Raw genomic sequence first — 11575 nt, 5'->3', positions numbered from 1 at the left:
GGGGGTGGGGGACAGCAGCCTGTGTGAAGGAGTGGCCCACTTCTACAAACATGGTGGCACGGTGGGATGGGAGCGTTGTAAATGTATAACAAGGTGCCTGCTCCTCCCTCACTCATCCAACATCCCTCCCTCCCCTTCCCCTTCTGCGGTCGGGTGGGGGGGGGGGGGGGGGGGGGGGGGGGGATGCAGCCGGGGAGAGTCTCACCTCCCGTCACTCTCTCTCACAACACCGTGAGAGCCACAGGACTCATGCTGTCCTCCAGCACACCCACACACACTAGCACTGAGAGCGAGAGACACTGAGAGAGAGAGAGAGAGGAGAGAGAGAGAGAGGAGAGAGAGAGAGAGAGGGGGGTACAGCAACATAGAAGGAAGAAGAGAGGTGCAACGGGGAGACAGCAGAGAGGGAAGGACAAGGCAAAGGAGATAAAAACAAAAATCCGTATCCTGAAGAGAGAAAACTAAAGGATTTTCTCTTTTCTCCCGAGGAGCTGCGAATAACCCTCGGCGAAGGATGGCAGAAGGGGGAGAGGGAGAGGAGGAGATTCAGTTCCTGCGGACGGTGAGTCCTGCTTACTTTCCTTTTCGGGAAAGGCTAACCTGCACTGACTGCTGGAGAGGAGTTTTGAGATAAGGAGTGATGAGAACAGCGAGAAAGGATTATAATATATATATATTTTTTTTAACTGGAAAGAAACACAGTATGTCCTAGGTGATTAAGCTCTTGGCCTGAAATCCACTCCTGATGTTTCAGCATCAAGTTCATTGCTCGAGTGTCGACTCGGTTTCACTGTTTCTTCACTTCAACACGTTTGCTTTTCTGGCGCTGGATATTTAAGACAAATCTGTAGTTGCAGATCTCAGAGCCAAGCCTCGCTTCTGTATATAGTTGACTATTTTTGCGCCGCCCCGAATGTGCCATGACCCGCTTAATAGTTGCTCTCTTTAAACTTGGTAATTGATTTCTTTAATCTCTTGTGAGCGCAGGAATCTCCGGTTGTTAACCTACATTACATGATCATATTTTGATCTTTTCAGAATGCGCCGCTCATTGTCTCACCTAATCTCTTTTTATACGACTTCCAGAATGTTCTGGGTTTAAGAATAGGTGGGTAACAGTGTATGTGTGCATATGTGTGCGAGCGCAGATAGATAGACAGGGGCTGGTGCATCTGTTAGCATCGTTATCTATTTTTATCTGAGGAAAGTAGAGCCTGTCAGTGTGGGGTGAGGAGGCAGTGCAACAAGCTACCCAGAGCCTGCAGGGGACAGCTGGCCAAAGTCTGCACGTCTTCTTTACGGAGAAGTTAACACACAGTCACAGTGTGGAGGTATCTTCTTCACAGTCTCGGTCTCGGTGGGGGAAGACCCCCCCAAAAAAGACCCAAAACAGCTGAGTTGGTGTTTCCAAAGCTAAAGAGACGGAGATACAGAGATGGATGTAGCGTCTGACAAAAATACTGTATTAAGTTGGTCTGAATATCTTGGCTATTTATTCCATTTGGTGATGTTTCTATTTATCTGAATAGCAACTAACAGTTATTTCCATTATTTATTAATCTGCCGATTATTTTCTCAATTAGATGTTTGGTCTGAAAATGCATGTGAACGCCAGTGGAAACATTTCTAGAGCTCATGGCGACGGTATCAAATGTCGTTGTTTTGTCCCGGCAACAGTCCAAAACATGTTTGAATTTCTATGATGTAAGACAAGGAAAATAAGACAATCCTCCTATCTGAGAAGCTGAAAGCAACACGTTTGGCTTTCTTGCTCGACTGAAATGATCGATCGATTGTGAAAATAGTTTCATTTTCTGTACTTATCAACTAATCGATCAATCGAGTGGACTGAGAAATGGGATCAGGGGCCAGAAAAGGTTGAGAAACCCTTGATTATTTGTTTATTACTCACCTGGAGGATAATTCCAGTTACTGCAAAAGTCAGTGTTTCCATCTAGAAATGTAATGAATAGAATAATTTTCAGATATCAATAAGTACATTAATAGGATATCAATTATGACAAAAATGTTAAAAAAATAACGCAACGTGATTCCACGGAAAGCCAATAAATGATAATTACTGAATCATTGCCAGCCTCTATTTCTATTAACAATCATGTGAGACCTTTTACTGTTGCTGCCATGTTTACCTAACTGGTACTTCTAATTTAATTAGCTGTGTAATAATAATAGTTCAAGTACAAAAGAGCCCAGCAACGACCTGCAGCAAGACCACCAGCAAATTATATTAATGGACAGGATTCCTCTCAAGCTTGTGAAGTCAGCTCACAATATCCACAAGACGGCATTGCAGAGCAACACAGCTGTTGCTTCTATTACTAAACCATGAACATTTCTTCTGTTTAGAAACTGGCAAATTAATTGCGAGATTCATCGGCCGAGCACTTCGAATGCCTTAGGAGGGTTTGCCGTTTAATTCGAGAGGCTCAGTTAGGATGAAACTATTAAACGCCGATACTTCAAAAGAGAAAACAATGCAGCTATATGTGAATTATTAATGTCTTGTGTACTTCAATGGGTTTATCTGTGACACTGACGCTGTAGGGGTCAGAGGTTCGCTCCCCACCGGGCGTACAGGGATAAAAATGTGTTTCTCGGTGCTGTATTGCTCTTTAGATTAAAGCATCCACCAAATGGTCTGTGTTATCTTGGGTCTTTTAATTAGAGGCCGGTGATGAGAGGCGTTGTGTGAGTCAGCTGTTTTTCTCTGCTGGGGTTTTACCTTGGGTTGTATTGGAGGAGGTGTGATGAGTGGGAAGTGGGAGCACAGAGGAGTTCTTACCCCACCTGGAGCAGCAGACTGTTGTCATATATTAACCTGATATGGTCTTTTTTTTTTTACAGTTACATAACCTGTCATGACGGTTCACAGCCCCGTGTGTCAAGGCTCACTTTTCAGCTGGAGGTCAACCTCGGCTCTTTAGAAATTGTTTTCTATAAATAATATCAACAATTTCATGAAATCGGAATGAAATTCAGCCCTTTGAGTTTAAATAAGTGCTGCTTTCATCACACCGATGTGTTTTGTTTAGGATGAAAATGTGTGTTAGTCGTGAGCCCAATATGGTTTAATAATAGCTCCATTTTAAAGTTCAGCTCTAACAAAATAAACAAATATAAAATCTCAAAAACCAAAATTCTGTCATGTCCAAAATTGTGTTCCAAAAAGTCATTTGTTTTCCCAAAATGAAGCCTTTGGCAGCTCAGAGATACTGCTAGTTTACCAATTTTTGACAGTCAAATCCCTGAGCAATTAGGAATGAAGAATGATGTTTAAAGAAGATTAATTTACACAAAAAAAGCACATAATCTAAAATGTGCTTCTGATCTGGCGTTCAAGTGTCGCTCATACACTTTTTATTGTTGTACTACATTAGCAACTCTGAGAAACAGCTTGTCTGTGTGCATAAGTAGGGCTGGGCAATATGGACAAAATCAAATATTACAATGTTTTTGACCTTGATATCGATATTGTGACAATGAGATTTTTGATGAATAATCATGAGTAATGTGGATATAATGACTAAGTAGATAAAAGCCAGAACAGTCTGATAAGTTCAGAAAATTACATCACTTTACTCCTTTAAAACCAGGAGAAGACAACACTTATATCTAGTCTCATATCATGATAGCAATATAATATCGATATATTGCCCAACCGTATGCATAAGTGTTTAGTTGACATCATCTGCGTTAGCTCTGAGCTCACTAAAGTTGTGTTTTTGGAAAATTAAATAAGTGAAATGAAAGCCTTTGCATGGTGTAAGACCAAAAAATAAGACTAAAATAAACCGGCTCTACAGGAATTGACTAGTGATGCCATCTTAAATTCTTTTGGAGTGACATTAACAACCTTTTATGATGTTGTAATATATCTGCATGATTCCTTTCATAATGCCCTTCACTTCATCTTCAGCTGATCATTATTTGCTCTCTTGTATCATGATTTTACAAGGCTGAACTTGTCACACTTATGAGCTGAGCAATGAATAATAAGACACACTGTGCATTCAGTTTTTAAAAATATTGAAAAAAAGTCCATCACCAGGATCTTTAGTGTGATAATGGAGCACATGTATATAAGCACTACAGTAGGTTATTCGTGCTGCTCTCCACCCCTATCAACATGTGAACATATGGTGTTCCTGCAGTCTGGTGAACCTATTGTTGAATATTTGAGGAAGGAGCTGAATTTTAAATCCTGTCACTTTTCTCTATCACTCTGCTTCTTTTTCACCTCTACTGGGAATCCTCCTCCAAATAAGAAGGAAAGCTGTGGGTGTATGAATTTGGGAGTAAAGCAGTGCAGTGTTACTGTATTTACTGTGTGTGTGTGTTTTTTTTCCTATGGGCATTTGTTTGAATGTAACAGAGGAGAGGAAGAGGAGATTAGATCCTTTAATGCTAAATCCTGTTGGGTGTGACAGATGGGGAACACAGGAGATTCTGATGCATATTTGGCATCTTCAACACATCCCCCAATTTTCACACCGCAAAAAAAAAAAAAAAAAAAAAAAAATACACACACAGATTACTCAGCAGTGCTGCTCTATTCTATTCTGGGTTGTATTGTGTTATTATAATACGGCGCAGGCCTGTGACTCATACTGTACGATGCTGAGTGAGAGCGGTGTGGCTTGAATAGTTGTATAGTCTACACTCGCTGGTGGGCTTCGTCGTGTCACCTGCTGTACCGTAGCAGGTTAAATTCTCTCTCCACTCAAATGAAGTGAATGCCCCCCTGTCGACCTGCAGGTATCTAGTATTCACCATCCTCGCTCTCTGCAAAGCACTTCAGCCCCCACATAGCGCTGTCATAGATGGGCTTGTAATAGCCAGAAGTCTTTCTTTTACTTTTTTTTAGAAAAGCCTGCAACAACAGTTAGACAGCTGAAATGTCTCACTACGCTATAAACACATATGAATACGTCAAGGTATAACGGTGCCGTTTCTCTACCGATGACAGTAAAAGCTGTGTCACTGTTTCACAATGTCACATTTGCGTTGTGAATCACAAAAAGGCGAGTGGGTTTGAAGGGGTATTCGAGTTCCAGTCTCTTACAGCAGTTTCTTTTTATAGTGTGCCACTATAGGCGCGCACACTCTGGAGGGAGAAACCAGAGGAGTGAGTGTCCTACTTGCCAGCATCCTTTGGGAGACGTGGTGTATGTGTATGTGTAGATGTGGGTGTGTGAGATCTTGTTTATTGTTGTAACAGTCGGTTTGGGGTGTTTTGCAGTCCATGCAGGCCTGCACACTCCATAGTTACTTTTGTCAGAAGGTGACTACATGTCCAGGTTAAAAACAGATAATGTCAAGGTTACTTATGCTTTAACAGCTTTTAAACAACTATAGTTCAATGTCAAACAGGTCCTACTACACGTTGAAATAAAGTATTTGAAATGCAGTTGAAATTTGTCTTATTTTATCTTTAAGTTGACATATTTTATGCAGTCAACTAGATGTTTTAGGACCTGCACATGATGCTTACTGGGTAAATGTGGATTGTTGGGTGTGGTATGTTTTTAGGCAGTACACATATTTGTTAAGGTCTATTATCTCATCTCCCTTTTCTTTAATTAGTCACCTTTTCTTTGTTACAGATGTGTAATCTCTCTGACAAAACATGAGTTTAAATTCTTTGAGTGTTTGTCTTTATGTGTTTATTACTTTAATCACTTAAAATTGCTTGAAATTAGACCTAAATAGTTTTGATAAGGGATTCAAAAGGATTTTGATTCAATGATTAATTCAGTACTGGCTCAAATTCGATGAAATGCCTGACTCCAACCTGTCTTCATCAACAACAACAACAACAACAACAAAAGAAAAAACACAGACAACATAGTCTAGAAGGTAGCTCGGACAAACATCGCCCTCTACATCACTGTCCTGACAGATTAACCTCACTCCTCACTCACTTGAGTTCTTTATCACAACATTTCTGTTTCCCCTCTGGAGTGTAATTCTATCACGTCTGGATTGCTCGGGTTGCTAATTTCCATTTCTTTCCATTTGAGATGAGAGAACCCAAAATTATGATTGTATTTGGTTGCATTTCTATTCATTTGCACATTTCTCTGCCCATTTCTCATCCCAGCTGTCTTCTTCATCCTGTCTCACAGTGTCAAGCTGTGCCACAGTAGCAGCAGATTTTAGGACGGTGGCAGATGAGGGACGGGGGACGGGGGGGTAAAAGGGAGGCGGGGAGGGTGCGAGCGAAGCTGGGCTTTAGAAGTGCTGAGCCCAGGAGATGAACACGTCCACAGCGGGGACAACAACACACACACACACACACACACATACATATAGCACCTGTTAGTTAGTCTGCTTGCTTTGGTCATGCTAGTTTACACAATGAACAGGTGGTCTGGTCTGGTCTGCTCTTCCAGGCGAACGAACGAAACAGAAGAGAGAGAGAGAGGGATCCTGCAGAAGATATGTTTTGCAAAGTTACACAACTGATATGCAAACCGCTGTGTGTGTGTGTGTGTGTGTGTGTGCGTGTGTGTGTGTGTGTGTGTGTGTGTGTGTGTGTGTGTGTGTGTGTGTGTGTGTGTACATGCGTGCAACGGAGGCTACATTCAACTTTCTAGTTTGCAAAATGGTTTGCAATGATGTAAAGTAGATGTAATTTGTAGTAAAAAGTCTTAAACATGCAAAGCATGAAGCCAGTACAGCATAAAATGTTTTATAGCTAAACAAGTCCAGACCCCCAATATTTACTTTGTCATGTCTGTCACTGACAACACTTTGTTCCAAGATCCTAAAATCCTCCAGAATGTGTGTGCAGCTGGAGTTTTGTCTGAGAGGAAAATGTTGGAGATGATAAGATAAATATTAGACTTTTCTGGATCCACATTGCAGCACAGTGCAGTTTGGCTTGAGGCACTTTTCTGGGGAAATGTGCTCGACAACAGTGTTTTTCAGAGCTGTAGGAATAAGGTCGTTGTAACTGAAGAAATTTGAGAGAAGGCTGTGATGAAACTATGGAGAGTAACTTCAAGAGGAGGTTTGAGGATGTGAGGATGCATCCTTTAAAATGTCTGTAGGTCTGAATGTGAGGTTTTGTGATTTTCTTGAGTAGTCTGGAAGTGTTTTCTGTATCCGGGCCAGCGTACTGTTTATTGGAATATTTCATATTCCAGGCTATTTGGCTGTATTTTCATTTGCACCGGGGGATGTTGCTTGTCTTGCACAATAAATCTCTCTGTGTGCCTCTCTCCTGTGTTCAATTTTTGGATCACACATCTGTTTTATACAGGCCTGCTGGTCAGGAAAGTACTTTGCTTACTCTTAAGGCAAATAGACTTTTCTGGAGGAATGCACCATGGATTCTAGCCAGCTAAAATAATTTATTTATAACAGTGTTTTCCTCTGAATCGCTGCTGTCTGCCAGACTTATCGTCTTTCTAAATGGCGGAGGCTGTTTAATGTTTGATGTTTGGTAGTTTGTTGGATGTTTAACTGAGCTGGAGGGGAATGACGCCAGTGTTTGTAGGCTGTCAGATCACAACGTGTCACTAAAATCCAACTTAAGTGTTTGTTAGGATCCAACTTGTGAATGATCACAGTTTGAACATAGCCTGCAGTATCTGGTATCTTAGCTGTCTCGTTGACGGTGCCAGGAGATCATCAAATATGGCGACACAATCATCTAAACTCTAAAGCCAAGTCCAGGTAGATATTAACCTTTCTTATTAACCTACAATACCAGGATTGTTTGGATATTTCCCATCTGTGGCCTTTGAGAAGACTGATATGAATAAACCACTTAGCTTTAAGAGAGAGCAGAACGGTTATATTCGGATATTTGAATAACTGAATCATCATACCTTCTAGCTAAAACAGATTATATGAGCATGAACTTCTGCTTCAGAGTCTATTAAATAATTGAATTGCTGCTGATGGTGGCTACTGAAAGACAGAACGAGAAACAGAGAGAGAGAGATAAAGAAATTAAAATGTTAAGGATGCCACTCATAACACACTAATATGCACTCAGTAACTCCCAAATATCTTCCAGATCCCTAATGGTTTAAATCTACTGCAGTGTGTTATCTAAACATCTGTATTCTGCTGTGATACATACATAAATATACTGGAAGCAGTCTAAGTGATGAGCTGTCGTTTAATTTTCTACTTTGGTAATCTAATTTGTGCAGTGATTGGTTGATTTTACTTTTGCTTATTGCTCATCAGTAGTCGGACCTATCAGCTAGTTTTCTTGAGCTCAGTACTGTTCCTATGTGCAAGAGAGTTGCCGTTGGCTGTCTCTCTCTCTCTCTCTCAAGTGAGACCTCGAAGTATCTGCTGGTCAGCAAAAGGAGGGAATGTGATAGTGACAGGTGCAGCCACCTAAAATAGAGGAGGAGTGGAAGGGGAAAGGCCCAGAGCTGAGTGGTAGAGGTAATGGAGAGAAGGGGTAGATAAAAGAGGAAAGCAATGAAATAATAAAAGTACAGAGAGTGGCTACGGACGAGGAGAACGGATAGAAATTAATAGTGTGGTGTGACAGACAGGGAGTGACCACGATAAAGAGAAAGAGAGAGAGAGAGAGAGAGAGAGAGACAGCAGCGGAAGAAGAATGTGAAAACGACCAAGCTTTAAATGTCCTCAACGCTGCTGTTCTCGTCTGTGTGCGGTTGAAAGATTTATCAGCAGTGATTCAGCACAGCATAATAACTTTTCCGTCTCGAGCCACTTATAACTTTTGTACTTCATAAGTTATGTGTAAAACTCAGTCATCTATACTGAATTAACTCAGAGGAGAGTCACACTCAGACACACTCACGGGGCTGAAACGACTCCTGCATTAATGCATCAATATCATCTCATGATTGTTTTCATGAGCGTAGAGCTTGTGTTTAATCTTTTATATACTTATAGATAAAATAATAATTGTTTTGTTGTCCCATTCTGGCATTGCAGCTACAAAAATCAGCAGCCTGAAGGTGGAAACAGGATAAATATTTGATAAACACTTAATAATAATAAGATAGAAACTTAAAAATGCATTTTCACGGTGTTCGGAGAGAACTGATTTTGACTAATTAGAATTAATTCAGTCTGTGGTGTTTTGATGCCAAAGCAGAAGGCAAGAAGCTTCTCCTTTTCTGTACTGAAAATGTGTTTCTCAGTATGTGATACTTGGCAACATTTTTCCATATTTGTAAGGTTGGTCATGCATCATTATAAAGGTTTGAGCAGATTTAATGGGCTGTAGGGTTATCACATTGTGGGCCCTTAACTCCAGTAAAATAACAAGATAAAAAGGCAAATTACAAATTGCTTATTATTTAATGTATGGAACATGGGAAATACTACCATCATAATATTATATGACTAATTGACAGAGGTTTGGAAATACACACATTGTTAAGAAGAGCAGTAGGAGAAAGAGAGAGAGAGAGAGGCTGTCTGTAACTACTTCCAAAAATATATATTCACCACAGAAACCTCAGTGCTGGCTTGGATGGATTACTGGTTGTGGCTGCACAGTAACAATTTCCACAAAAGAAAACACAAATAAAGCAGAGAGCAAGTCTGCGGTCTCTCTAAACAATCTCTCCTTGCACCTTATAATGCCTGAAAGGACAGTAAAATGTAAAAGTCTCCTGAAACGGCAGCAGTTGTTACCTGCAAGGAAAGATGGAACTGAGTTAAGGGGATGGTTCGGCTGTTTTAGAGGTGACAGGTAATAGATGGTGTGAGGGACTGGTGTGTACTGTGTGAAGACCTTTATATTTGCACATACATTCATTTATTTAAAATGTGCCCTTACAATCTTCTTTGAGGCTGATCTTACAAGACAGAAGTGATTTGAATAAAAATAAGAGAAAAGTGGAAGGTCGTTTGGTAGATTTTTTTTTTCTTAAAGATACAGTATGTTGGCAAGTAGAGAGGAAAACACGAGTGAGAGTGCATAATTTAGGAGAGTTAGAGTGCTACAAGGGCCTTTAGACTGCAGTCTGTGACGGAGGATGCTGATAGTGCACCCGCATGGTCTCTCCCAGTTTTCAAAGGGAAACCCCCACTGCCTGTATTCCATCACCAGTCTCCCCTCTGCCTTATTGAACTGTTCTCTCCTCCACCCACATACCGTATACAATGTGCTATCCCTCACTCTTTTTATGTCTGCAGGAATATAATCGATGTCTTGGGAGGGTCTGAATCAGCACACTTTTATCAGGACATCGGGCAGAAGTAGAATGAGAGAATGAATATATTTGATAAGAATGATTTGATTACAGGACAGTTTTTAGAGGGCATGGATGTGGCACTTTGTCAAACTGGAGGTTTAGTGTGAGGTATGAAAGGCTTAAACAGTAAATCAAGACTGAGTTGAAAATGTTTAAAAAGCATGAATTGAAATACAGATTAAAAGTCTTAGTCAAACTGTTAAAACATCATGGAACAGCATTTTAAAAGTTTGTTTATTATACCAATATACTGTTGAAAGTTAAGCCAGGAAATTAACTTTTTGAACACTGTGCCAGAGTGGTGAAAGGATAATAAGCCCCAGTTTCTCAGTTTTGAATGTAATTTTGGCTTTGAACAGACAACAAACACAATGATTACTGGCTAATGGAGAAGACAATCCTTCCAAAAATATATACTTAAACATATATCAGCACTTGGCTGGATGCTGGTGTTCATTTCCCATCATAGCAGCATTAGTTGAGACAGTGTAAAAATGTCCCACAAAACACCAAATAAACTGGTCTCTGGTTGACTTACTGTATATTCAAGGCTCTGTTGTCCCACATGAACTTGAAGATCCCTCATAATCAGAAGTGTCACTGTACACACATTAAGCCAAACAATTCAAAACACTCTCTGCCCTCAGCAAGAACTGTATAAGCTGTGTTCACAGATGTAGATTAACACCTCCTTGCCTATCCTACAGATAATTTTAGGAGAGCACGGGAGGATCTGAGGGAGTGGATATAGTATCTCACCATTTTGCATCTGTTTTGCTTCCTGTTTAGGGTGGGCAGCATGCCTGCTTGTCTGGGGAACCCTGGCTACCCTCTGTCTGCAAGCGCACTATCAGACGGCCCTAGAGAATATACAAAGGTGTCTGCTTTCAGGCACTGTCTGTGCCTCTGGTTGTAAATCTATGCCGCATTACACACCTCTATTTGCGCACACTAGTGTGTTTGTGTAACTGTCTGTCAGTTTACATCCAATTGTCTCTACCTCTCCTTCTGACCCCGAACTTCCACATAGTCCAGATTCTTCAGCCGCCAAGTCCAAACGTGGTTTGGCTGTAACCCTACACCTACCCTGTTGATGGGGCATTGAATGTGTTATATGAACAAATATTCGCTCGTTGCAAAGTACAAGTTCAATGGGTCAGATTGGTGATAACAAGCACATTCTGACTTTCACTCAGTATATGTCTTGGCTCCGTTGAATATGGTCATGTGAGATTAACAAATAATCAGGAGTTGAGGTTGGTTTACAATAAGGTGTCAGATGCATCCTTCAAATCCTGAACGCCTTCCTCTATTAATAAAACGGTGAGTTAAGCCGAAGGGTTTGTGTGGTC

The 11575-nt window shown here is 40.8% G+C and overlaps 1 protein-coding gene across 10 annotated transcripts in view; it reads left to right on the top strand.

Moving 5' to 3' along the window:
* The first annotated feature begins 214 nt into the window (after nucleotides 1-214).
* The window catches only part of ryr1b (ryanodine receptor 1b (skeletal)), a 76531-nt gene continuing 65170 nt past the window's right edge, over nucleotides 215-11575 (top strand). For all 10 annotated transcript variants that reach the window (XM_044353335.1, XM_044353331.1, XM_044353326.1 and 7 more), the window contains exon 1: nucleotides 215-562. In XM_044353335.1, the coding sequence (XP_044209270.1) occupies nucleotides 515-562 (48 nt within the window). In that variant the 5' untranslated portion in view covers nucleotides 215-514. The remainder of the gene's footprint in view (nucleotides 563-11575) is intronic.

The sequence above is a fragment of the Thunnus albacares genome, chromosome 6, assembly GCF_914725855.1.
Source record: "Thunnus albacares chromosome 6, fThuAlb1.1, whole genome shotgun sequence".
NCBI classification, from domain to species: Eukaryota; Metazoa; Chordata; class Actinopteri; order Scombriformes; family Scombridae; genus Thunnus; species Thunnus albacares.
Note: the sequence above shows the minus strand (reverse complement) of the source record. Positions and strands in the feature narration are given on the sequence as shown.